The sequence below is a fragment of the Athene noctua genome, chromosome 1 (genome assembly GCF_965140245.1).
Source record: "Athene noctua chromosome 1, bAthNoc1.hap1.1, whole genome shotgun sequence".
Taxonomy (NCBI): Eukaryota; Metazoa; Chordata; class Aves; order Strigiformes; family Strigidae; genus Athene; species Athene noctua.
This window is the reverse complement of record NC_134037.1, coordinates 34549384-34575592: the sequence shown is the minus strand read 5'-3', so window position 1 is coordinate 34575592 and position 26209 is coordinate 34549384. Positions and strand designations below refer to the sequence as shown.

The 26209-nt window shown below is 40.9% G+C and overlaps 1 protein-coding gene across 4 annotated transcripts in view; it reads right to left on the bottom strand.

Annotated features, from left to right (window-relative positions):
* Positions 1 to 11: 11 nt before the first annotated feature.
* SMAP1 (small ArfGAP 1) overlaps positions 12 to 26209 on the bottom strand; it is a 101004-nt gene continuing 74806 nt past the window's right edge. For 2 of the 4 annotated variants that reach the window (XM_074895847.1, XM_074895845.1), the window contains 4 exons: positions 17227 to 17354; positions 4954 to 5149; positions 3999 to 4327; positions 12 to 992 (listed from right to left, as the gene is read on the bottom strand). In XM_074895847.1, coding sequence (XP_074751948.1) covers positions 858 to 992; positions 3999 to 4327; positions 4954 to 5149; positions 17227 to 17354 — 788 coding nt within the window. In that variant the 3' untranslated portion in view covers positions 12 to 857. The remainder of the gene's footprint in view (positions 993 to 3998; positions 4328 to 4953; positions 5150 to 17226; positions 17355 to 26209) is intronic. The other 2 variants (XM_074895848.1, XM_074895846.1) reach the window with 1 other exon arrangement.

Genomic DNA, 26209 nt, shown 5'->3' with positions numbered 1-26209 from the left:
ACCCACAATCATTTATGGATTTATCCTTTTAATATAGGGAAATAACATTTTATCATTATGAGGCACCATAAAATGTAAACACAATCACTGTCATAAACCTGGATATCTCTGCAAGGAAAACCAGATCTCTTCACACTGAGTTACCTTGTATACATATTGTGCCGCGAGTTCTCAGCATTACTGCTGTGTGCGTGCCTCGTGAGCCAGATTGGACACTTGATCACCGGAAACTCGAATGGATCAAATGCTCATTTTTAAAAGAATAAACTATTGATTTGTAGAATTACAGTAACATCCAGGTTTATCTTTCTTTCAATAACCATATTCCCTGTTATGCACACCATAATAACATCACAGTGAAATGTATGATGAAACAAAATTTGTTTGATACACTAGAAAACATTGCTCAGTGATACATTTACATTCTATTTATATATGATTAAACATTTGTTCATACAGTACCTTCTACAAGATTACTGGGTAATTTTGGGGGGTCAAGGTTCATATTTTTGGATATTACTAACATGATAGCTACATCCTTTATATGCAAACATTTGATCTAGAATTTTGAGGGAAAAAAATCAGTATGTGGTTGTTAAGCAGCTTCTTAAATAGATGGTCTATGAAATCATATGCATTGTATGGAGACGCTGCCAATGATCTATAAATGTATTCTTGATTTGCTTTTCACTACATCAAATTTAGATCAATATAGACCACAACACGGTCAGTCAGTTTTAATCAGAACAGCTGGGGAAAAAGAAAAAGAATATGTACATGGAAGGAACAGTGAAAGTAAATGCCTTTGAACAAGGAATGTTGGGTGGTTGTTCGGGGCGAGACTTCTGTTGCAACTTTCATTTCCACAGTTGTGTGCTGAGAGTCTGACCAGAGGAGCTCCCAGTCCACCCCGCCGCTGTGCTGGGGGGCTGCCCAAAGCCCATCACGTTGCTGGAACTGCTGAGATTCATTCCAGCCATCTGCTGGTTCATCTGTGAAGCACACACAGGAGCCGGGTTAGCACTGGCGCAACACCCTGCCAGCCAAGACGCAGCCAGCCCCCAGCTAGCAACCCAGTTAGAGTACGTTCCCCTAACAGGAATGCTTCTCCTTAAGTAAAAATATTGACCCGATGTAAGTTTCTAAGCATTTCTCAAGACATCATCTTTTCCAGAGCCATTCAGTCACCATCATGCATCAGCTGACCGGCTGTGGCACTTGGTCTGTACATCAATCTGTATGAACACCCCACTAGTGAATTCACCAAGCGTGGGGCAAAGGAGTCCGATGTGTCTCAGCTGTCGAGAGCTTGCTTTCAGAGCTAAGCCACAAAATTGTGGCAGCTGCCATAAAGAAACACTAAAGCAAGTAATGGAGCCTTGTCTACATCTGCAGCTCCAGGCGTTTTGTGTTCCAGCAACGTTTCTTTGGAGACCTCAAAATCTTTAATACACAAGTTTTTATAGAAATTGTCCATTGAGGTGGCATTAACAAAGAATGAGGCGGATTTATAAACTTGAGCATTATCTAAATCTAACCATTCTTGCTGAAGAATCTACTCAAGATACCATTATTTCTTAAAAACAAGTGAAATCATTCACATGAAATTAAAGAAGACTTCTAGTTAAAGGTGGAAAAGACTTTGAAATTCAGCACATTGACTTCAGTGACCATGAAAAAATATTTCTACTTTCTACAAATACTAACTAATCACTAATTTTCAGTGCTCAATGTAAAAACATTCTCCAGGTTACTCTCCCTTGCCTCCTCAAGAATGAACACTTATTGAGAAGCCAAACACCTAGCTGTACAGAGTGAGGATGGCCCCTCTCATGAGTCTGAGAGCAAAAGAGCATTTGGAGCCATTAAATCAGAGCCGATGAATAGGGAGGGATGTTGGATAAGCAACATTAGAATCAAGTTAGAGGCAGCATTAGGTAAAAATCAGAGTTCATGTACACATGAACAAAGAATGCCAGTTTGCAAAATGAAACCAAAACACTGGTGGAAAAAAATTACAAACTAGTATTTCAGGGTAAAATTCAGTACTGTGTGCTTTCACATGTATATCAGCAAAACCAACCCATCACTGAATGTGGAAATTAAAAAAAGCTGATGAAAACATGCTTTACCTAGTTGTTAATCTCTCCGGGAACAGAATTCTTAAGCAGCAGACTATATAAAGCGTGCTATTCTGGTAAGTACAGCAAGCTCTCCCCCTTTCAACTGGAGCCAGAGATTAGATCACAGTTCCCCTACAAACCGTGGAATGTCAGCATGCTGACAACATCTGATGTGCAAGGCGTACAGAAACGGGTTAAGAGCTCGCTCTGTGAGCCAACTTCTAATACAGATTTGGTAAGAAGCATGATTTTAATTTTAAAGCCGATATGGGTCTTTTTAAGTTAGATACCTAGAAAAAGACTGTTAACAGTAAATCCACAGAATTTTTTGATTTGATATTTTGAAATTCTCACCTTTTAAAAATTACTTTTCAAAGCAGAATGACAGCCTGTATTTTCAAGTAGGGGCTGTTTTATTTTATCTATGTAAGAAATGCTGCTTACCTTCATAAACATTCATACCACAGGACTACGCAGAACAGTAAAAGTTAATATAATCCAATTTAAATAAGTCACTAAGGTTCACTTCCTGAATTAGAGTAAGCAGCATGGAACTATTATATTGTTATAATTCAAAGAATATTATGAAAAAAAATAGTTGTTATCATCTATACTGAACTCCAAGGGGATCATTTAGGTTTGTGTGTGTTTGTGTATGTGTGTCCCCCACTAACCTCTCAAATAACCTGATTTCAAGATGTTTCATTAGCACAAAGTGTACACTAACACTTTTAGAGATCCTTTTAAACATGTTTAAGAAATTAAAAAATAGCATGAAAATGCTACATATAAATAATAGATTAGCCTAAACAAATTGTCTACAGGAAAATGTTAGAGTGCAAAGCACTGCACATCCCACTGAAATTTATCCTGACGCCTGTAAATTAAAGTATTAATTGTTAATGGCTATCCTCAAGAACCCAAATTCTGCTTTTAGTTATAAGGCTGTGTTTACCTTTCAGTATTTTGTAACTCTAGCTAAACTAGCTTTTTGCCTGGGTACTTCAGATGCCAGGATGATAGTAGCTACAGAAGCAGAGAAATGAGTTTGGTCTACCCTGGCAAAACTGACTGTCTGCTTATATATTAGGAATCTTTAATTGAATTATTGACAGAATCACAGAATCAACTAGGTTGGAAAGGACCTTGATCATCTAGTCCAACCATTAACCTAGCACTGACAGTTCCCAACTACACCATGTCCTTAAGTGCTAAGTCAACCCCACTCTTAAACACCTCCAGGGATGGAGACTCCACCACTGCCCTGGGCAGCCCATTCCAACACCTAACAACCCCTTCTGTAAAGAAATACTTCCTAATATCCAGTCTAAACCTGCCCTAGTGCAATTTGATGCCATTAACTCTTGTCCTGTCACTTACTACTAGGTTAAAGAGGCTCATCCCCAGCTCTCTGCAACCTCCTTTCAGGTAGCTGTAGAGGGCGATGAGGTCTCCCCTCAGCCTCCTCTTCTCCAGACTAAACACCCCCAGTTCCCTCAGCCGCTCCTCCTACGACCTGTGCTCCAGACCCTGCACCAGCTTCGTTGCCCTTCTCTGGACACGCTCGAGTCATTCAATGTCCTTTTTGTAGTGAGGGGCCCAAAACTGATCACAGGAATCGAGGGGCGGCCTCAGCAGTGCCGAGTACAGGGGTAAGATCCCTTCCCTGTCCCTGCTGGCCATGCTACTGCTGACACAAGCCAGGATGCCATTGGCCTTACTGGCTGATTTTTTTCCACATGCCTCTGGGCAGTTCACAGTCCAGCAGTCTGTAACTTGGCTACACTGCAACTTTCCTCCTACAGGCAAACATTCTGTATCTGAGAAGCAGCATCTGCCCTAAAGCACTCTTGCCTGGGAATAGGAAGTCTTTACCTGAGAGAGGTTCCATTGAGCTTGTTGGCTTTGCTGCAATCCATACTTATTTTGTGGCGTGACCATCTGTCCCACCATTCCACCTTGTGGTCCAACGACATTTTGAGGAAGTCCCATCACACCAGTTTGTGTAGTACCACTAAATCCGTTGGGCATTCCCATTCCTACCATCACGCCAGTGCTCTGTCCCATGACTGGCACCGATTGTCCCATCATGTTTCCCATCATCCCAGTTGCTGCAGGCACAGGAACTCCCATGGCTGGAAAGCCTTGAAAATGAGTTGATGGTTGTGTGGTAAATGGCATAGAAGACGACCCCATGAACATACCTGGACCATAGAAGGGAAGATTTCAGCAAAAGCGTTTTGTGATTTTCTCCCCCACCCCCATAAGTCAGAAGTGCACCAAAATAATTTTGAAGGATAACTTTGTCCTGTTGTATGTCTGTCTGGTAAAAGTAAAAAATTGCTTAAAATCTCTCAAAGGAAAGGGACTCACAACCAGAGGTTAACTGCCAAAAAGAGTCCGGCAAATCCCTGTGGTGAACTAGAAGCTTTTAAACACTGTACTGGAGGTCTTTGTTTTCATACAAACATAGCTAAGATCAAGACATGACAGCTCTGTACTGGTCCTGGCAGCCTGCAGTTCGCACAGCAGAGACTTGGACCCTAAGTGATGAATTCAGCTGCAGAAACTGAGTTCCCAAATCTTTCAGTAAATCGTATACTTGATAATTTGAACAACTATAAGTAAATTAAAATCACATACTATCTCTTTTCATTAGTTTCTCTATTACATTTCAATAATTTTCTCATTTTTATAAATAGTAAAAATAAGTATCTTCATTTGACTATAGGTAGCAGGGTACCAACCTCAGTTTAATACTTGTGGGAGATTACTATTTTAGGCAAAGCTTAAAATAGGACTGCACAGAAACCTTGACAAAATTATTTACCCGGAGCATTTTGCTGCTGCATGGTTCCTGTGCCATACAGTGATAAGATGGAGTCTTTGGAGAGTTGTTTCTTTGCCGACTCTTCAGATTTTGTTGTTTGCTCAGTGAACAGATCAAGATCCCCAGATGCCGCAGACAAGGTGGCAGCTGCTGGTTTAGTGGAAGTGCTCTGGGAAACAAAGGTCAAGACAGACTCCTGAATGAAACCAGCAAAAGATGTTAAATATTTACTGCACATCTTCACTCCTGAACCAAATAAAATCCAGTTAATTTACAGAAATTAACCTTAAGTAAATGAGGATTTAAAAAGATGTGGTATGACCAAAGACAAGAAAACAATATGTACAATATGGGAGGAAGACCAGACAGAGGTTACAAAACACACATAACTAAACCCCCCCACCAGCTCCAGGGCATACACACACAGATTATTCATTCCTGTTGCTCCTACATTTTTCACCAGTGAGAAGCATAAACCACGATCTGTAGTATAGATTATGAAAAATAATTAGGAAATCAATGAGGAGATTACAATTCACATCTCATTAATCCTCTCATAGGCAGAATAGATTAGAGAAGAGCTAAAATAAAAGATTAAGTGCTTTGGAATATACTACTACAATGAACATGAACAGTACTTCTGGAGAAAAAGCAAAAGTAGAATTTCAGTTTGTCTACTTCAAGTAATAACATTTCTGAAATATGATGTTTATAATTGGCTTAGAATTCTTTAAGTACATTTCGTTAACTGAGAAAGCATAATTTATCTAAAACTTACTGCAGTCTAGGGCTGAAAAACCGAAATACAGGCTGTCAGGCTTTTTGTTGCTCTTGCACCAAAATGTTTTGTGAACAAATGACATCCAGGTGTTTTTCAGTGCTGTTATTTTGCTGCTCATACACATACAGTTCCATATGGGGGCTTGCTTAGGTAACTAGTCAACACGCTGCAGTCTTGTTCTATTTCTTAAATTACACAAGTCATCCTGTTACCGGTGGGAACTTTTAATACAGATCAACTGTATATGCATTGAAAAAGAGCCAGGATTGCAATGCATACCTAAATTGTGGCCTTATTTTAGTCCAGCTAAATGATACCCAATTGCTTAGCATACACCTGCCTAATCCCACAGCACGTGCGAGTTTCAATTCTTTCCTACACAGAAGGAAAATCCTCCTTGCACTACCGCCACGAGCGGACTGGATTTGCAACCAGGTCTGTCTGTACAAAGATTATCAGACAGGCAAGAAGTCATTGATAGTAACATACCTCTGTTGTTGCTTAAAACAACCACGAAACTTTTCCTGGTTTGACTGACAGGCTGCTGACTAGGCCCTGAAAAATTGACTATGGTCACGCTGGATTTGTACAAACACCACAATAGAAACATTCAATATGCAGCTTCAGAAAAGACATCTGACACCAGAACTGCTAAGCTCTTGAAAAGCTAAAAAGCTCTGTTGTAAATCGGAGGGGAAAGAACACTGCAAAACAATTCTGGTACCAACTAAATTGGCCAGAAACCATCAGGAGAAAGGAGTACAGATTCATATGGTTGACGGTGAAAAGTCTCCAAAACTACTGTGGAAAGGAAAGAGAAAAAGAGTAAGAAATGGGAACTCAGCGGCAACTGAACCCCCTGCATTTTTACAACAGCTGATTCGGGCCAAGGTCGTGAGACTTTAGTAAGCAACAAAAGGTAGGGTGATGGCAACTGCAAAGGAAAAGCAGACAGAACAAGACCAGGAATTGTTCAACTTCTGTGACGCCTTCTCTGGCCAATGTACACGTAAACTATAATCTTCCTTACACACATATTGTAAAAGCTACTGCCTCTTGCTTATTACTGACAAAAATTTCTGATTGCAAAGCAGTAGGAAGCCCTCTCCGTTTGAGAGAACTATGTCAGCGTGGCATAACCAGTCTGAAAATACAGGAGTTGGATTTAGTAATACATTCAGGTAGAGGCCCATCCGAAATAGCCATATTTGTTTTACCATGCCCAGGAAAGCCCACTACTGAATTATTCCATATTGACATGGTCCTCCTACCACGGCACCTGCCTCTGTACGACAGCCGTGCTCAGTGGAGCGGAGCACGCATAAGCAGTGGAAGCGAGTTCACAGAGATGGCTTCCTCTCTGCTGCTGCTTGTACTGCAGTAAGGAAGGGGTTTGCTTTTCTCTAGAAGGGAGAAGAGCAGACACGTCTGGGTTTGTTGTTGTGGTGGGTTTTTTTAAATAAATAATAGCGTCAGAAAAATCTCTTCTCATCTGGGATGAACCACAGTTTGGAATGTCTCCAGATCTATGAAATACTGTAACTATCTAACAAACAACATATTGTTACTATATAACTACTGTTATTATATAACACAATAAAACAAATCACTGCATGTGTGCACAGAAGAGAAAGGAGAGCCAAAGACCTGGAGGACTGATCATCTATTATGTTTACATTGTGAGATTAAATGTTCATTTAACGTCTCTTTATTCAGTTGGAAGATTCTGAGAGGAGCCAAAGCACTGAACAAGCACTCCCTAAAGTGTTCATCAGCTAAATAAATGGAAGGTAATGCAAAATACATGGCAAGAAAACAGCAGGTGGCATTCAAGTGAAAAAAAACCCCAAACCAAACCAACATTGACATGATTTTCACATATCTAACATTCTCATGCTAACCAAGACCCCTGTAAAAGTATGCCTGGCATAAATTAATATAGTTTTCCTTTAAGAAAAGCTACACTTAGTGCTCTCAGTCATTATACCAAAACTAAACAGTCATCGGCTGCTCATAGGGAACATACTGCCAAGTGGTTTCATGTTATTGTAACAGAATTTTTCAGAACTACTGGAACTCATCTCCAATATGCTTCATGTTTAAACATAAATATTTTTTATCATTGATAGCTTATGTACTACCTGTAAAAATTAATACTATCCAAAGGAAGTTTTCACTGTGAAATACTGGGCAGATGTGTCAGGACCACAAATATGGCAGCTGAATCCATCACTTCACACTTGCCGTCTGACTACACAAATAGCATGTGGCTGACAAGAAGTTTAGATTAATGCACGAGACTAAAAATCAGGGTTTTAATTTTGGCTTTAATTCCCCAAAGACTGCAAAACATCAGATAAAGATCATGACATCCTCACTATTTTAAGTTGGTCTGACAGTTGTAGCAGTCCAGATGGCCTCTGTCCATTGTCTGCAGTCCTGTCACCGGGCTCCACTGGAAGGAGCCTGGCTCCGTCCTCTTTGGGCCCTCCCATGAGGTACTTAAAAACATTGATGAGATCCCCCTGAGCCTCCAGGCTGAACAGCGCCAGCTCTCAGCCTCTCCTCATAGGAGAGATGCTCCAGTCCATCATTTTAATGGCCCTTTGTTGGACTCTCTCCAGTATGACCATGTCTCTCTTGTACTGGGGAGCCCAGAAGTGGACACACAGCACCCCAGGGATTGAGGTGAGGCTGATTGGCCTATAGATCCCTGGGTCTTCCTTCTGGTCATTATTGAAGATCAGAGTGACATTTGCTTTCCTCCAATCCTCAGGCACCGCTCCCAGTCACCACAATCACTCAAGGATTATCAAGAGTGACCTCATGAAGACCTCAGCCAGCTCCCTGTGCATTTGTGGGTGCATCCCGTCAGGGTCATGATCTATATCCAGTTTGCTTAAGATCCAAATCTCTTCCACCAAGGGCACATCTTCCATGCTCCAGCCTTTCCGCCTAGACAGTCTCTGGGGCCTGGGATTCCGGAATGCTGATCTTGCTAGTAAAGACTGAGGCGAAGGCAGCATTCAGTACCTCAGCTCTACATTTATGTGTCCTGTTGTCACCAGGATGACTACCCCTTTCAGCAATGGGGCCACATTTTCCCCACTCTTCTTTTTGTTACCTATGTACTTATAAGTCCTTCTGTTGCCTTTGATATCCCTCACCAGATTCCACTCTGGTTGGTCTTTGGCTTTCCTAAGTCCACCCCTGCATGCTTGGATAGGGTGTCTGTATTCCTTCCAGGTTACCTCTCCCTGCTTCTACCTTCTGTAGGCTTCCTTTTTGTGTTTGAGTTTGGCAGGAGCATATTGTTTATCCATGCAGGCCTCCTGGCATCTTTTGCCTGACTTCCTGCTCAGTGGGACAGATTGCTCTTGAGCCTGGATGTGGTGATCCTTGAATATCAACCAGCTTTCTTGAGTCCCTCTTCCCTTCAGGGCCTTATCCCCTTGGATTCTTTCAAGCAGATCCCTGAAGAGGCCAAAGCCTGTTTTCCTGAAGTCCAGGCTTGTGAACTTGCTTTCTGCCCTGCTCCCTTCTCTCAGGGTCCTCAACTCCACCATCTCATGGTCACTGCAGCCAAGGCTGCCTTCAGCCTTCATATCCCCAATGAGCCCCTTCTTATTTGCAAGTATGAGGTTGAGCAGAGCACCCCTCTTCATTGGCTCCTCTGTCACCTTGGTCAGGAAGTTGTTGTTGATGCTCTCCATGAACCTCCTGGATCCCTTATGTCCTGCTGTGTTATACTGGGGTACTGGGATGGCTGAAGTCCCCCATGAGGACCAGGGCCTGCGAGTGTGAGGCTGCTCCTAGCTGTCTGCAGAAGTCCTCATCTGCTTGTTCTTCCTGGTCAGGCAGCCTACAGCAGACACCCAATGCACCGTTACCCAGACCTGTCTGCTCTAAAGTCCTTACCCATAAAGCTCTCAGCTGGCTCATTGCCCATTCCCAGGCACAGCTCTACACATTCCAGCTATTCTCTCACATCAAGGACGACTCCACCTACTTGTCTTCCCAGTCTGTCCTTCCTAAAGAGGAAGGACCTCTTTTTGTGTGTCCCTCCACTGCAGGCTCCAGTCATTGGAGCCTTCTCACCACATCTCCATGATCCCAACAAGACCGTAGCCCTGCAACAGCACACAGATCTCCAGTTTCTCACGGTGGTTCCCCATGCTGCATGCATTAGTGTACAGACACCCCACCATGCTCATTCCCCCAAAGGGGTCTGGTAGCTTTTCCCGTAATGGTGCCTTACAGGCACTTCCTTGCTTACATGCAAATGCCTGAGGTGACGTTATTTAAGACCTGTTTTATTGATTTTTGCATTCCTTTTTGTTCATATCACTGCAGGCCCTTTGCCTGACCCTGTCCGTCACTTCCCCACAGGGCTGCTGGTAAATTCCTTACTGTCCCTAGTTTAAAGCCTGCCTTACCAGGGTGGCCATCCTGCTGGCAAACACGGCTTTGCCCTGCTTGCTGTGGTGGATCCCATTGCTCGCAAGCAGATACTAATCCTCAATCAGGGTCCCACAGTCAGAGAAACTAAAACCCTCTTGCCATCACCAGCTCTGAAAGCAATTGCTGACATGCAGCATCAGTGCTCTCCTCTTTACGCTCTTTCCCTCCACTGGCATGATTCAGGACCACACCACCTGGGCCCCTGTACCCCTTACTAACCACCCCCCAAGCTCTGTAGTCAACTCTTCCCTCCAGATTATCCCTGGCAGTGCCCACATGCCCACAGCAAGGGGTCACAGAGCGATGGACAAGCTTTAGCACTCCCTTCACAACATCCCCAACACAAGCCCCTAGCAGGTAGCAAAATTCTCTAGACAACAGGTCAAGTCAGCAGATGGGTGCCTCTGTCCCCCACAGCAGGCAGTTGCCCACGACTATCACTCGCCACTTTATCCTGGTGGCCTTATACGGCTCAGTATCGGTTGCCTCAGGTGCTTCACTTGAAAGCACCTCTTCAGCTCTGAGCGCCATGGAACAGTTCTGTAGTTGCAAGTCTTCAGCTGGAGCTGGTGCCAGAAGTCACCAACTTCCATTCTGTGCCTTCCCCAGAGCTTGCACTTACCACCCTGACAAGAACAGACTCTGCCTGTGTCTCTACTGCAGTCGGGGTCCAGGGCTCTTGAAGCTGCTGTGTCTCTGAGAAGATCCTGTCTGTCTCTCATCCTCTCTGATGCTGCACAGCCTGATTGCTTCCTGCCAGAACTCCTCCATCTGGTGACACAGCTCTTGAAGAAGAGCACACCTCCTGCAGGGAAGACGACCATCTCTTGTGGCCTCAGGGAGAGGCTCCATGCACTCCCCACAGCCTGCAGCTTGCAGGGCTGTGTCCAGCATCCAAAGTTCTGTCTGGGTCAAAGCCTCTGCCCTGGCAGGGACAGCTGCTCTGACACCTGCAAACCCAAAGAGAGGTGGCAGCAGTGGAAATGGAAGAGGGAAGTGGATGGTGGGACCGTGCAGTTGAGTGAAGGACTGCAGAAGAGAAAATGGCATGCATGCACTTTCCTGCTACCTACAGGTCTCTGGCACTGGCTGGTATCCTGTAGGTAAGCAGGGATGGGCTGTAGAAAAGTCAGGCCTCTGCTGTTTCTCATTTAAATGGTGATAAATAATGGCCCCACATAACATTTTCAGTTTCTCCCCGCTGACTGGAAAAGCTGTCTGCATTCCAGGGAAGCAGGGAAAATTTAGCCTAGTACACCATCACTCTTATGCAAGCAAGTAAGGCAGTACACTACTAAGGTCTTAAATTCTGGGGACAATTTTTATCCTTTTTATCTTTGCACTATCAATGGACTTGCTGGTTATTTCAACTCTTTCTGGTTTTGATTTTGTGTATTTTGTTTTTAGGCATCTAGACAGTTCCACTAAAAAACATCAACTGTTATTTCCTTGTAATAACTGATGAGGAAACAGGCACTCAACTATATACAGTTCATGGAACCAAACAACACCAGTAAGAAATCTCATCCGTTCTCTTGCTTTAAGGAATTACCAGCAACACCTGAAAAAGTCAGATGAAGATGTCAGATGTCTCAGGTGGTACACAAGAACATAATTATCCCTACAATAAGATTAAAAATTCAAATTTATTTCTTACTGTATGTCCAGTACTTACAGCAAACAATGCAGACTTTTATTTGCAATCAACCTTTTTAGGCTTGAAGACATTTATCCCCGCTGGAGTCTCATTTCTAACTCTTTCTTCAGATTTCCCTTCTCTAGAACTTAAAATATTCTTCCTCTCCTCTAGACTCTGTCCAGCTGGTCCCTTCTGGTTCTGAGGTATGATGCCTGCACTTCCACTGTGCTCCACCTAAGGCATTTTCAGCTCCAAAGAGAGGATAAATCATAGAACTGTAGAATGGTTTGGGTTGGAAGGGACCTTAAAGATCACCTAGTTCCAACCCCCTGCCATGGGCAGGGACACCTCCCACTAGCCCAGGTTGCTCAAAGCCCCGTCCAGCCTGGCCTTGAACACTGGCCAGGGAGGGGGCAGCCACAGCTTCTTTGGGCAGCCTGTGCCAGTGTCTCACCACCCTCATTGTAGAAAATTCCTTCTTTCTATCTAATCTAAATCGACCCTCTTTCAGTTATAAGGTCTCCCTGGAGCCTTCTCTTCTCCAGGCTGAACAACCCCAACTCCCTCAGCCTGTTCTTACAGGGGAGATGCTCCAGCCCCCTGATCATCTTCATGGGCCTCTTCTGGACTCACTCAAGCAGGTCCATGTCCTTCTTGTGTTGGGGGCCCCAGAGCTGGACACAGTACTCCAGGTGGGGTCTCATAAGAGCGGAGTAGATGGGGAGAATCCCCTCCCTCAACCTGCTGGCCACACTTCTCTTGATGCAGCCCAGGACACAGTTGGCTTTCTGGGCTGTGAGCACACATTGCTGGCTCACCGTCAGTTTTCTATCCACTAATACCCTCAAGTCCTTCTCCGCAGGACTGCTTTCACTGCCCAGTCTGTATCCATGTTTGGGATTGCCCTGACCCAAATGAAGGAATTAAAACATTGGCTTTCATATACCTCAAAATTTAGAGAGGGGTAAAATAAACATAAGCAGAAACTACAAACAATTCAACTGATCATATTAGGACTAAACAGTTCTCCAGTAAGACTCTGCTTAAATAACATTCACAATAAAGGAACCTTCTGACGCATCCCATTTTTTCATAAAAACTGTGGATTTGACACATTACCACCATCACAATTTGTTAACAAGTGAAGCTTGTTTGATGATCTATGGCAACCATGCTAAGTACACACATCTGGCCTCAGGGGAAACATCTAGTTATCTAAAACATACTACTTACACTGAAGTTTGTCAGGCATGAATCGTGAAGAACATATATCATCTCTATAAAACCGTATTTTTGTAGCCACTGAATCAATTCTTAGCTCCCAATACAATACAATTCAAATTAGGCACACACAAAAAAAATCCAAAAATGGTTGACTGGATTTCAGTATCCTGCTTGGAGAAAGACTTACATTAAATGCTTCAGTGAATTAAGACTTTCAAACTTAATACTTCACAATTCTCCCCTTCTCCCTCTCCCTACAATTTTCAGTGAAGAATGAAGATCACACTTTTGGTGGAAAACATATCTATACAAAATCTTAAATTAAAATCTGGCTAAAACAATTTAGGAAAATCTTTTTAAGTATAGCTAAGAATGATAGACCTTTGCTCAGTTCCTGTACAATGTCTGACAACAAAAAAACCTGTTTTAATAGCTATAAATTAACTATGCTCACCTCACATGAAAAAGCATTACTAAACATACAAAATGTATTTTTTTCCTTTTTTCTGTCCATAAATAACCCATAATGGGAGAATTTATAGTATATGCCTTTTACCTAGCTTTACATTAAGAACTGGTTAAGTTAACTCTTCTTAAACCCCTGAGTTTGCGAAGAGGCAAAATTCTAGGAAAAGTTATTCATTCAGATATTATTCTTTACCAGTCCTTTACAAATTCAACAGCTTTTATTAGCATCCAGCTAGACAGACTAGTAGGAAGAAACAGTGGTTTTGAAAGCTATAATAAAGACACATATCTGAAAGCAGAGTAAAAGTGCACATGATCCTTAACGCTCAAGTCACATTTGAAAAAGGAAAAACAAATGCTTTTGTGTTCACTTGAAAATCATGTCTTGGCTATGTCAATGGTCATAAATCCTAAGGTTTGCAGACATCATGTTGTTTCAGTCTCATAATAAAACATTCAAACAGACATTTCTGTGCTCCACAGTGCCATAAAACCGCGCATTTAGCAGTAAATGCTGTCTTTCGGGTTAAGCCGGAAAAGAAAAGCAATCCTGTGAAAAATCTACAGTCATACATTGCTTCTACAAATCAGTTTGAGGAGCACCATTAAATTCACTTCCCTGTCGATGTTCACAAATCCCCACTGTGCTATCTCAGAAGCACCTACTATGCAGAACATCATGGTAAATATCTCTGAGTGAGAAAGCAAGCCACACTATCCCACATTTGATCCATTCTTCTAGTTCATTTTTTTTTCACTTCAATGCATTCTGTTAATAGACATTCAAACAAGAGCTACTCATTTCAACTTAAGAATTGGCCATGGATTCCTACTCTAAATTTTCCAATTCCAAACATAGGAACTAAATGTTAGGATTGCTCAGCTGCTGGAGTGAGTTCTAGCTTATGCTCACTTTTCCATTTGTAGTCTTGCAGAAAATAATTGCACATCATCACGGCACTTTTTTACTTCAAGAAATCAGACAGAGTCCTTAAAATATCTCCTTATGAAGCCCCCTTTCCAGTCTACAATATTCTCCTGACTCTTCTCTGAATCCCAAACAACTTTTATCTGTATTACAAGGTGGAAGTTCTTAAAAAACACTCATATCACTGCCAAATGAGAGGTACCTTCAACATCATCAGTTCCCAGACTAAACACCACTGACTTGAAATGCAAGGCCTGCAAGGCCTTGTTAATTCTAAAGCAAAACAGAATATTCCCTTTGCCCCAGTTTACCAAACAATCCATGTAATCAGCACCAGGAACCTATCTTCTGCTACCTGCCCATGTCCCTGTCTCTTACCTGGAGAAATTATCTGATTATATTACACTTTCTTTGAGATTACTGACTGAAAATGGAAGAGACCCAAGAATTAAATCTTGTAATATGCCATAAGGATCATGTGTTTGATAAAAGTTTTGTTTGCTACTCCTCATTAGGGCACTCAGAAAAAACAAAATGTCACTAAAAATCTGGACTGCTTTGTTAACAGCAAGTAAATACATTCATGCTTTCTAGCATACAAACAAGGTGATACTTACTAAATATTGAGAATATTATCTGTTCTACCACTTTTTAATCCATTTAGTAAGTGTCATACTCGATTTAGAAACTAGAGCAAGAAAAGCTAAACTACATTTCACAACATGTCTCACAGAAGAGCCAGTAACCAAATCTTTATCATAGAAATGCACTTTAAATGATCTATGGTCTTTAATTGCTAATACATATAATTCAATATGCTTTAGCAGCTACTCCATTATTTAACCAATCACCAATCATCACCACCCAGGGAATCACCCTTCACTTTGATTTTTCTCACTCTTAAATATTTAGCCTTCTTTTGGATTTCCTGTATTCTACAGTTAAATCACTTCTTTAACCAGCAGGTTACATCACTTGTTTCCAGAACAGAAACAAGAAAGGCTTTTCTCTTGTTTCTCAGGCTGCTCTTTTCTCCTGAGCAGACAGTAACTACATGCAGAAGTCACTTCCAGCTTCAGAAAGACAGGAAAGGGGGAAAACCAGAATTCAACCCTATCCATTACATGTGTTACTACCACCGGCCCATTTATTTTGGGGCCAAGTGGAAACTTCACTATTCTAGATTTGAATTTACTCAATCTACACCCAAATCGGATACATTAAAAAACTCAGTGAAGCTGGAAAGGGGCTACTGCTTTTCACATCTAGCTCTACAGGTAGGTTCATCTAGATCAATTTTGACATAAGGTTGTAGAATAGCAGACAACAAGCACTCCAACACTTCTTTCTGGTACTTTGAACAAAGACTTCCACAAGAGACAAGAAAACTACACCAACACTTTCCTTTGCAATTTCAGCTAACACATCCAAACCTAAATGTATGTATACAGCTCATTTCCCTCACCATTTATGGGTGGCTTAAGGCATGGTGGGAAGCTTGTTCTATCTAGTTTTGTGTTTAAAAAGAAATGTAGTTTCAGTCTCTAAAACCATACCTAGCATGTTGCACAAAGTCAAGCGACAAGTAGGGAAAGGGAGACTAAAGGACAATGAATAAAAATTACAGTCAAATCTGCTGAACAACACAGATATGCTTTGAGGTGACCACATTGATCAACAGAACATTTGGAAAGAAAATTACAATATCTCAGTTCAATCAAAATTCCTTTCCATCATCATCCCTTCCATTTAGTATATTATGAAAACTACTGGATAAAGAGAAATGTACAGATCACAGGTCCCAAACCATAAATTCAAGAACACATACAGTTCTGTCTGGTTCAGCTGAATGACACAGAAAGCCTTCCATAAAAATAAGCTTCTAAATTACCTTAAAATGACCCCACAGATGGGGAGATTAGCTGAGTACTCCTCCAAAGGCTCCCCCTCAGAAGCCAGTCTGGGTAAGGGAGCCTGCACATGTGCATTCTGATCTGCACCAGCCACGTTCATCACCAACACCTTGTTCTTTGAGGCTGACAGCTAATTTAAGAGACCTGCAGCTTTAAGCAGTTTCTTTGTGTGTCCAAAAGCTGCCTTTCTCAGCTACAATCGGCATGGAAATGGAGTCGCTTTCAAATTATCATGGCTATAAGAAAGGGAGCAGGCCAGGTGCAGGCATTATGTTACCCTTCCTTGAGGAAAGAGAGGCATACGAGCCCCAAGATGAAATAAAAGACAGATCAGACCAGGTAGCAGTATTATATTTTCCTGACATCCATTCTTGAGTTTGAGTATAAAGCTTGAGACCCCCAATTTTTATCAGCTCTTAAGACAGAAACATCTGCTGTAGCCTTTCCTAAATATCAGCATCACAAAGCAATGTGAGGTCTTAAAAAATATGACTCAAAGCCCAATAACCTGAGAAGATAAATTAAAAATATATTCAGCAATACCTACTAAAAAAAGAACAAGACAAAAGAATATAAATTGAAAGAAAACATGACTACCATGACCAGGGTAAGACAGAATCCAACTTAGCTGGATAACCAGGGGGAATCAGAAGGAAAGACCAAACTATCTCCTAATTCTATATCCAAGCAGTACAAAAGCTTGAAGAGGTGAGAAAAATATAGCCATTACAGCTAAAGAGTCTCCAGCCATAAGTGCTGAGAATAAAGTATTCCTTCTGTGTGAATGAACAATTCCCTGGAGGAAAACAGGCACGCACACGCACATATTTATGCACACGTATAACTAAATAAATTTTACCTGAGCAGGAGGTACAGCAGCTGCTGGTAAAGGATTAGAGATCATTGGACCGAAGATATCCAGGTCATCATTCAGCGCTGTCACGGCAGCAGTGCCTCCATTTGTAACAGATGCTTCAGCTGGACCATCTTATAAGACAAAAGAATCACATTTGAAGTGAAAATTGTTAATATTTTAACAGCATGAGAATAATTAAAGCTGCCTGTTCCCTCCTACCCTGCCTCCATCAAAGATGGATTTAATTTCTGAGATAAGACGTTTTTCGGACTGTGATATTGTTCAGATTTTGTAAGGACTTCTTTTTCCCTAAAAAGATGGTATACTACTGTGCTTCAGAAAGAAAACCACCACCAAAACACTTAAAGACTTCCCTAAGGACAGGCACGCCAACTTATCAGTACGCATTACTCATTTCTCAAGTGTCTTTTTCAAGCACACCAACATTTTTAGTCAGAATTTAAACAGATGTCTTACTAAAGCAGCCCAAACTTGGTAGCTCTGTATCACACAAAATACACTGATCTGTGTTCTTGAATTAAAATTTGTATTTTAGAATCCACAGAGTTATTCTTGATATGCTAATTTACTCAATGGTATAAACTTTGCATTATTAAAAAAGTCCATTCTTCCCCCTTTTTCTAAAGTACTTTGCACTGACTTTATTGTATAGCTCCACATGAGCACCCCTGCCAGGCACACTGGGCTAATTATCTGTAAGAACCTATGGCTCTTGTTCTGTACAGAGTTAACCTTCTGTAGCCTTGGTGCTTGTAACCACTTTAACACATGAATACATTTAGTGATTTAGGTGAAAGTAGGTATGTACCAGGCCGAAAAAAGGGCTCAAGAATTATGCTTTAAGGAGAATAGCAAGAAAATACTTTAAAAGATGTAGAGACAATGACATCACAAAATATTTTGAAAGAACAGAGAAACCATTTCTCATTTGATTTCAAGCTGTCCAAGAACAAGTAGAAAGAATTGGCTAATAAATGTTATTCCTAAACATATCACAAGTGGGTTGCTATTACACAGAGCTCAACAAATACAAAGGTGAGTCTAGATTTTGCTGAACACTACAATGACTGCATACTGTTAACAGCAAATTAAAGACAGCTTTTTTAGTCAGAAGAAGAAGTTAAATCTCAAAGTATCCAATACTCCCTGCAGAAGTCAGATTTCTCTGGCAGAACAAACTAGCTGAATTAAATCAAAACTTTCTCTTCAAACAAAACACCACCATGATAACTGGCATGGCTGTTTATCTATCACAGGAGGATCAGTATCCTAAAATCCCTAGATTACAGTACACTGAAAAAACTACTACTAACATCATAGAACAATTTCTACCTGATGCTTCAGCATGTTTAAAGAACAAAATTCCTTCTAGCAGCATGTGTTGTATCCACTGATCTCACTATTCACAGTAAGTTTCTGTAAAGAAAGTTTTAACTTACCTAGCATCTTAATTAAAGGATTTTGGTTTGTTTGTTTGTTTATGAAGTCATACAATTACACATAGGTAGCTAACTTCAGATATATCCATCAGAAACTTCATAAGTAAATTTATAAACTAACATAGCAATACATTCCAAATTTTAAACACAACAGAATAGAGACCACCACCATTAAACTTTTAAAAGCACCAAGGACATTAAAAAAAAGATGCTACATATTTCAGAGAAACAGTCACCTCCTCCTTTTATTAAACTTTAAGAAGTTATTTTCACGTCCTACACCCACAAGAGTTATCTACCTGACTGAAAAGATCCACTTCAAGAGCAAAGGTCAATCATTGGAATATCAACATCAACAGTTTAGTGGTAACACATGAAACATATGTCTTACTACCCCAGAGAAACACGTAAGGCTGAAGGCAGATGTGAGGTTTAGGCTCTTTAAAGGTTCTAGAACCCTAATGTGAACAGAGAACTGGTCTGATGAGTAAAAAGCACGGCTGAGATGCAGTATTTAATTAAAATCAAATCATAGGAAGCTTCCAACACTAATTTAAAATAATGCAATGCCATCTCCCACATAATTGCAACATTCTTTCCCATCTGCTAAAGAATAATCACAGAGGATTTTATTTTTCTAAAAAAAAATGATGTAATAGAACAAAAGAGAAAGTTTATTACTCAGAAAGAACGTCTCTCTTTGCTCTCCTCTACTTTTTTATTTAAGAACAAAAATAACTAGCAGACTATAGCAAGATTTATCTCCCTGCTTGTCAAATATTGTAATTTTTCATTACTTTGCTCTGCCACATGCAAACTCACTGCAGTTGGAGACTACCCCTTCCGGTAGCCCAGGACACTGACAAGGTGGAACAAAATAGCAGAAACAGCAAGAAGCACCAGTCATTGCCAGCCTGGAATCACCTGACTGAGGAAACCATCACAGAAAACCAACAAGATTTCTGGCTGTTAACTCATATGAGAAGGCACTGCATTCTGAAACATTCCATTCAGTATTTTTAACCAGTCTGAGATGCCTTCTCACTTCTGTCTGCCTCCCACCTCCAATGGTAGGTGGCCCCCCCTTTAGCTGCCTTGCATAAAAGTATTTATTTTAAAGATAAAGACTGTGACTGCTGTATATCTGAAAACTTGACACAGAAGTAATGAATGTTAAAATCTGACAATGTGGAACATGTCAAAAGCTACCACCATCCATGCATATCTGAACTCAGACTTAACTGTAGAGATGCTAGCCTTTACATCTTAGTATGGACAGGAAACGTGGCATAGCTATAGCTGCTACAGAAACCACAACTTTGAACTGACTTCAGTACATGTAAAATCTGCAGCATATTTTTCATGCACTTACTGCACCTTTTTCATACAGGGAATTATGAAACAACCAAGTGGAAGGGTGCTGGTTTGCGGTTCTTTGGGAGCCATGTGCTTGCTTTTGTGACTACTTCAGATACACAAATTATTTTATACTCTAATTTAGTATCAAACATGAACAATAATAGTTTGGGATTTGCTGATTCTCAAACCTACGTCGTGCCAATGGGAAACAGACCAAATTGTGCATGCTAGAAATGTCAGGAAGATCCAACAACAAGGACCAAAATACCTTGAAGGCAGGGATATGAGAAAGACAAAGTGAATGGCATTCACAGGAAACTGAACCTCAAGTATATTTATTGCCCAAACTTGCGCAAAGCTTGTAAGGATAACTCTGCTGTCTGCAAGAACTAAGAAAGATCCAACAATCCCACAAAGGCAAAATGGCCATAGGAATGGCTTGGCAATATTAGATCTTCTATGCTGAGTAAACTGTGAGTGCCTTGAACAATGACCATCGAAGTAAAGTAGCCACCTTAGCCAATTTTATTACTATGAGCCGACTTGACTTTGCTGGGACGATTGCCATTGCAACAATTCTGAAAAGCGAAGTTACAAACTCATCTATGATTATGACAAAGCTGTTTACATCTTAGTGCAAAGGTCTCCTCCTTCCCTTATTTCTGTTCTGATGAACAGAAATTGCTCTACAGAGACCTGGACAGGCTGGAGCCATGTGCTGAGGCCAACTGGAGGAGTTTCAATAAGGGCAAATGCCGGGGGCTGCCCTTGGGCCACAACAACCCCCAGCAGCGCTACAGGCTTGGGGAGGAGTGGCTGGAGAGCTGCCAGTCAGAGAGGGACCTGGGGGTGCTGACTGACAGCTGGCTGAACAGGAGCCAGCAGTGTGCCCAGGTGGCCAAGAAGGCCAATGGCATCCTGGCTTGTGTCAGCAATAGCGTGGCCAGCAGGGACAGGGAAGGGATCTTACCCCTGTACTCGGCACTGCTGAGGCCGCACCTCGATTCCTGTGTTCAGTTTTGGGCCCCTCACTCCAAAAAGGACATTGAATGACTCGAGCGTGTCCAGAGAAGGGCAACGAAGCTGGTGCAGGGTCTGGAGCACAGGTCGTAGGAGGAGCGGCTGAGGGAACTGGGGGTGTTTAGTCTGGAGAAGAGGAGGCTGAGGGGAGACCTCATCGCCCTCTACAGCTTCCTGAAAGGAGGCTGCAGAGAGCTGGGGATGAACCTCTTTAACCTAGTGGTAAGCGACAGGACAAGAGTTAATGGCATCAAATTGCACCAGGGAAGGTTTAGACTGGATATTAGGAAGCATTTCATTACAGAATGGGTTGTTAGGTGTTGGAATGGGCTGCCCAGGGAGGTGGTGTAGTCCCCATCCCTGGAGGTGTTTAAGAGTCAGGTTGACACAGCGCTGAGGGATATGGTATAGTTGGGAACTGTCAGGGTTAGGTTAATGGTTGGACTGGATGATCTTCAAGGTCTTTTCCTACACAGAATCACAGAATCATCTAGGAATGGAAGTCAGTGGACAACAAAATGGCCATAGGTAAAATCTGTTCCACCATTACATCCACTCCAGTGCTTTAAGATGTGTGTAAAAAAATATACTGGCCAGTTAAGTAACAAGCTTCTTTTGAGGTCATTCTGCAGACAGGCAGTTCCAAAAACATCTCCCCAAAGGTTCAGTGTTTCAGATAAATTTAGGAATGAACTGTGCATAATTTTCATGCAAAAGTGTTGTCTGGAATTAATAATTTAAAGTTCTCATTTTCTCAGTGAGGCACATGTATCAAAAAAAAAAATCTCTCTTGTCATATTCCAAAGTGGTTCAGTTTCCCCGAATGTAAAAAGTTTAACATATAAGACTGAAAATTTAAATGTAATAATTTACTAAAACAAGCATTTCACATATTTAGAGCATTCATGAGAGAACACATTTGCAAAAACATAATATTTTTCAAGTATTTAATGTGCTGCTTGTAAAATTAATACTATGAAAACCCAGGTCTTTGCTAGATCGCTTCTGTAAGAGTGTTATTTGATAATGTACATACCTTTCATCTCTTACTGAATTTTACACTAAAAATAAATATTTCCCTGTCTGTATCAGTACAGAAACCAGACATTTTGAATCACTGTTTACAACATGCTTTTGAGCCTGTATGAATATTATTAACAGATGATCCTGTCTTACTGATGTCTCAAAAATGTAATAGCTGAAATATTTATGTCTATTAAAAAGTGACTCTGAAAACACTTCCCCCACCATGAAGCTAAAATATTCCATAAAGAACTAAATTGCAGAATATAGAAGAGATCTAACAGGGTTTTCACTCCGGTTTATTACTTGTAGCAATATTGGCATCTTAATTTAAAAATATATATATGCACGCAGGCATACACAGACTTGTATTTCAACATAATAGTTCACACTTCTTATATGGAGATTACAGGTAGTCTCATCTTCAGTGTCCCAGGTCATGGATTAGGAGGCACTTCCTCCTTTCCCTCCTCATTTAAAAATATTTCTGTAGTGTGAGAAAGATACTTCAGCAGAGTTCTGAGTTCTAAACTATTCTAAGTATATTACTTTTTCTCCAACTTGTGATGCCTACCATTAAAAGCTGATTTGAAGAGGTGGCGTGTATTTGACAGAAGGAAACAGGGCTGTAGTCTTTCCAGGGAACAGGTGAAAATCAGATTCAGTTATATAGCCTGCCTGAATATTTTGAGAAATTTATAGCTTCAAACATCACAGAGTTACTTAGAAAGAACTAACTTTTAATCAACAGTACTTATATCATTTTTCTGGAGAATGCACCCGTAGCTAGGAATGAAGTATTAAATGTGGCAGAAGCCATTGCAACGAGAGCACAGGCAAGGCAGAGCTTCCACGCTCAGTCAGAGAAGGTAATGTGGAAAGTCATTAAATGCTGTTCTTCATTGTGGCTCCTAGATGTGGTCCCAAAACTTTCCTTCTTACAATTTATGACAATATGACAGACAATATCCGACTGCTGTCTGCCATACTGTGCAAGAGCAGGTGCTGCTTCTCATTTCAGATTAGGAAGTCTTGTTTAAATTTGATAGCAAAAACAAAAGCTATTTATCAGGATATATTTAGTAAGTGAAAGGTTCCAACGAGGTTTACCTTACAGTGCTCTTCTGTATATATTTTATTAATGCCTGACATGACAATTTTCAATGCAGTGCTGCCTTTTGTTATGAAAGCTTTCATATATACCATTAATCCTTGGTATATTTATCTGTACCAACAGTGAGAATCACCAGCAGAAGAGCTTCAAAGGGACAGCAAGAAAAGCAAACAGCAAGAAAGAAGATCTCCTCTTAAATTTTGTATTATGTTTCTGAAACTCATTTTCTATGGGGCAAACTATTTACAAGAACTTTGTTACTAAGCTGCCATGTTTTGATATATACAATCCTTTATGACAGCCATACCAAGACTTGCAACAGAGGGATAATCTGCGTATGATTATTTATTACACAAAATTACTAGAAAAGCAGAACAGAGAGAAATAGTTCAATACTTCAAACAAAATCTGAGGCAAAGATACAAAAGGTCTGTCTGTCTGAGATTACTATGGAATTATTTACTGTATTAGTAAAATTTTAATTACTGCTAAAACCTTTGCAGAAGTGAAAATGCTTTCATAGGGAGGCCACTTCTATATAATGCTTCTTAAAATAAAATGTGGAAAGCCAGGAAGTTAACAATGCTGTATGCCTCAAGTGGTTGTAAATGCTTTCATTTTGGGTAGACACTTTGCTTACCTAAGCATAATCTTAACCTAGCAGCAACACTATAAATGTTAACATGTTTACAAGCTCAAGAAGTGGGCCTATGTGAACCTCATGAGGTTCAACAAGGCCAAACGCAAGGTCCTGCACAGGGGTAGGGGCAATCTCTGCTATCAACACAGGCTGGGGGATGAAGGGATTGAGAGCAGCCCTGCAGAGAAAGACTTGAGGGTGCTGGTGGATGGAAAATTGGCCATGACTCAGCAATGTGCGCTCACAGCCCAGAAAGTCAACTGTATGCTGGGTTGCATCAAGAGAAGTGTGGCCAGCAGGTCGAGGGAGGTGATCTGACCCCTCTACCCTGCTTTTGAGAGACCCCACCTGCAGTAATGCGTCCAGCTCTGGAGTCCTCATTACCAGAAATGCATGGACCTGTTGGAGCGAGTCCAGAGGAGGCAATGCAGGTGATCAGAGGGCAGGAGCACCTCTCCTATAGGAACAGGCTGATAAGAGTGGGGGTTGTCCAGCCTGGAGAAGAGAAGGCTCCAGGGAGACCTTATAGCTGCCTTCTAGTACCTAAAAGGGGCTTACAGGAAAGATGTGGACAAACTTTTTAGGGGGGCCTGTAGCAATAGGACAAGGGATAATCAATTTTGAACTAAAACAGTGTAGATTCAGACTAGACATAAGGAAGACATTTTCCACAATGAGGGTGGTGAGACACTGGAAGAGGTTGGCCAGAGAGGTGGTAGATGACCCCTCCCTGGAAGTGTTCCAAGGCCAGGTTGGACAGGGCTTTGAGCAACCTGGTTTATTGAAGATGTTCCTGCACACTGCAGGGGGGTTGAAACTAGATGACCTTTAAAGTGCCTTCCAATCCAAACTATTCTATGAGTCTATGATCTATATATGCATGCATGATATTTATGTACTTATAAATGTACCTTTATTATTTCTTACATGTAGTTTTCCAACTTATGACCAACGACGCTGCTTTGGTACTTACCAAACAGTACCAACAAAAGTACATCTCTCAGATATGCAACATTCAGCTACATTTCATACCATGATTAAGTTCTCAAAACTTCACAGGATTTCTTCAGAGAATATTTCCCTCAGACAGCAGATAAGCAGCTTTTAGCACATCTTACTTTAGCCCTCAACCATGCTGGATGAATGCCCCACACATCACATTCAGTTAATAACAGCAACAAAATAAATCTCTTTTCTTCTGGCCATTCATTGTAACTTACTACAATGGTTACTCCTGAATGTGCAATTGTCTATTTTATGTAGGGCACATCTAAACACAGTAAATGATGCACAGTATGTAAAATGCACTTTCCTTCTTTCTGATAAATCTTAAGGTAATACAATTTTAAAATATTAAGTTTTCATTGTTTTCTGTATGTTGAAATAATTTGTAAGTGACATACCTTGACAAACAGAATGATCCAAAATTGCCTGTGTAATATTCCAAGAAGAAATTCCCACTGTTGTACATAGCTATCATACAATTCTTTACAAGTATTTCAAATAACTGTATTTACATCAGTCTGGCGTAAGTGGAGACATCTATCTACCTTGTAAGACAAAAACCTCCAAAAGGAGCACAGAGTTCAAGGTTAACACCAGAGAGATGAAAATATAACACTGCCGATGACTTAAGTGCTGGAGCCATGGTTTACACACTGTGACATTCAAACTGAAAAATGTTTCCTATAATTCTGTTAAAAATTAATGTTATAAAATCCCATATTATTGATTTTAGCAACAATTTTAAGTCCCCACATTTTCAATAGGGCACTCTTTCAGCATGGAGCAGATCCAAATAATTGTAGAGATCACTAAAAATGCAGCTTCAGTTTTAGCCTACAGAAATAGTCTGTCATTTATCACAGCTTGGGAAGAGAGGGAAGGAACCTGGGATTGCACAGCAAGAACACTAACACTATTGCTTGTGGAGAACATAATAATATTTAGCTTGCACATGTCTATTTCTCCACCTTTCTGTGTGTGGAGTACTGAACTAAATTCTACTCAATCAAAAGGCCAAAAGCCACAAATAATGCTGGATCGTCGAAATGTGAATATCCAACCACCATCTCAGTAATAAACCCCCTAAACAGGGACTCGAGGAAACCTCATGAATGTACCTAAAAAAGCTCAAAAGAAACACAAATCTGATAGTATAGTCACTGAGGATATTATGCCTCTTCTGCTATTACAAGATTTAAAGATACAGTTTGTCTAGGCATATTATCTTGAAAGTTTTGTAATTTGTAAAGAAATAAAAAAAAAATTATTTTTTAGAAAATTGTCTTGTCTAGCTACAGTTTTCACCAGGTAAGTCCTATCTCACAGGATGTTTATCTTCTGATGAGGTCAGTATTACAAACTCAG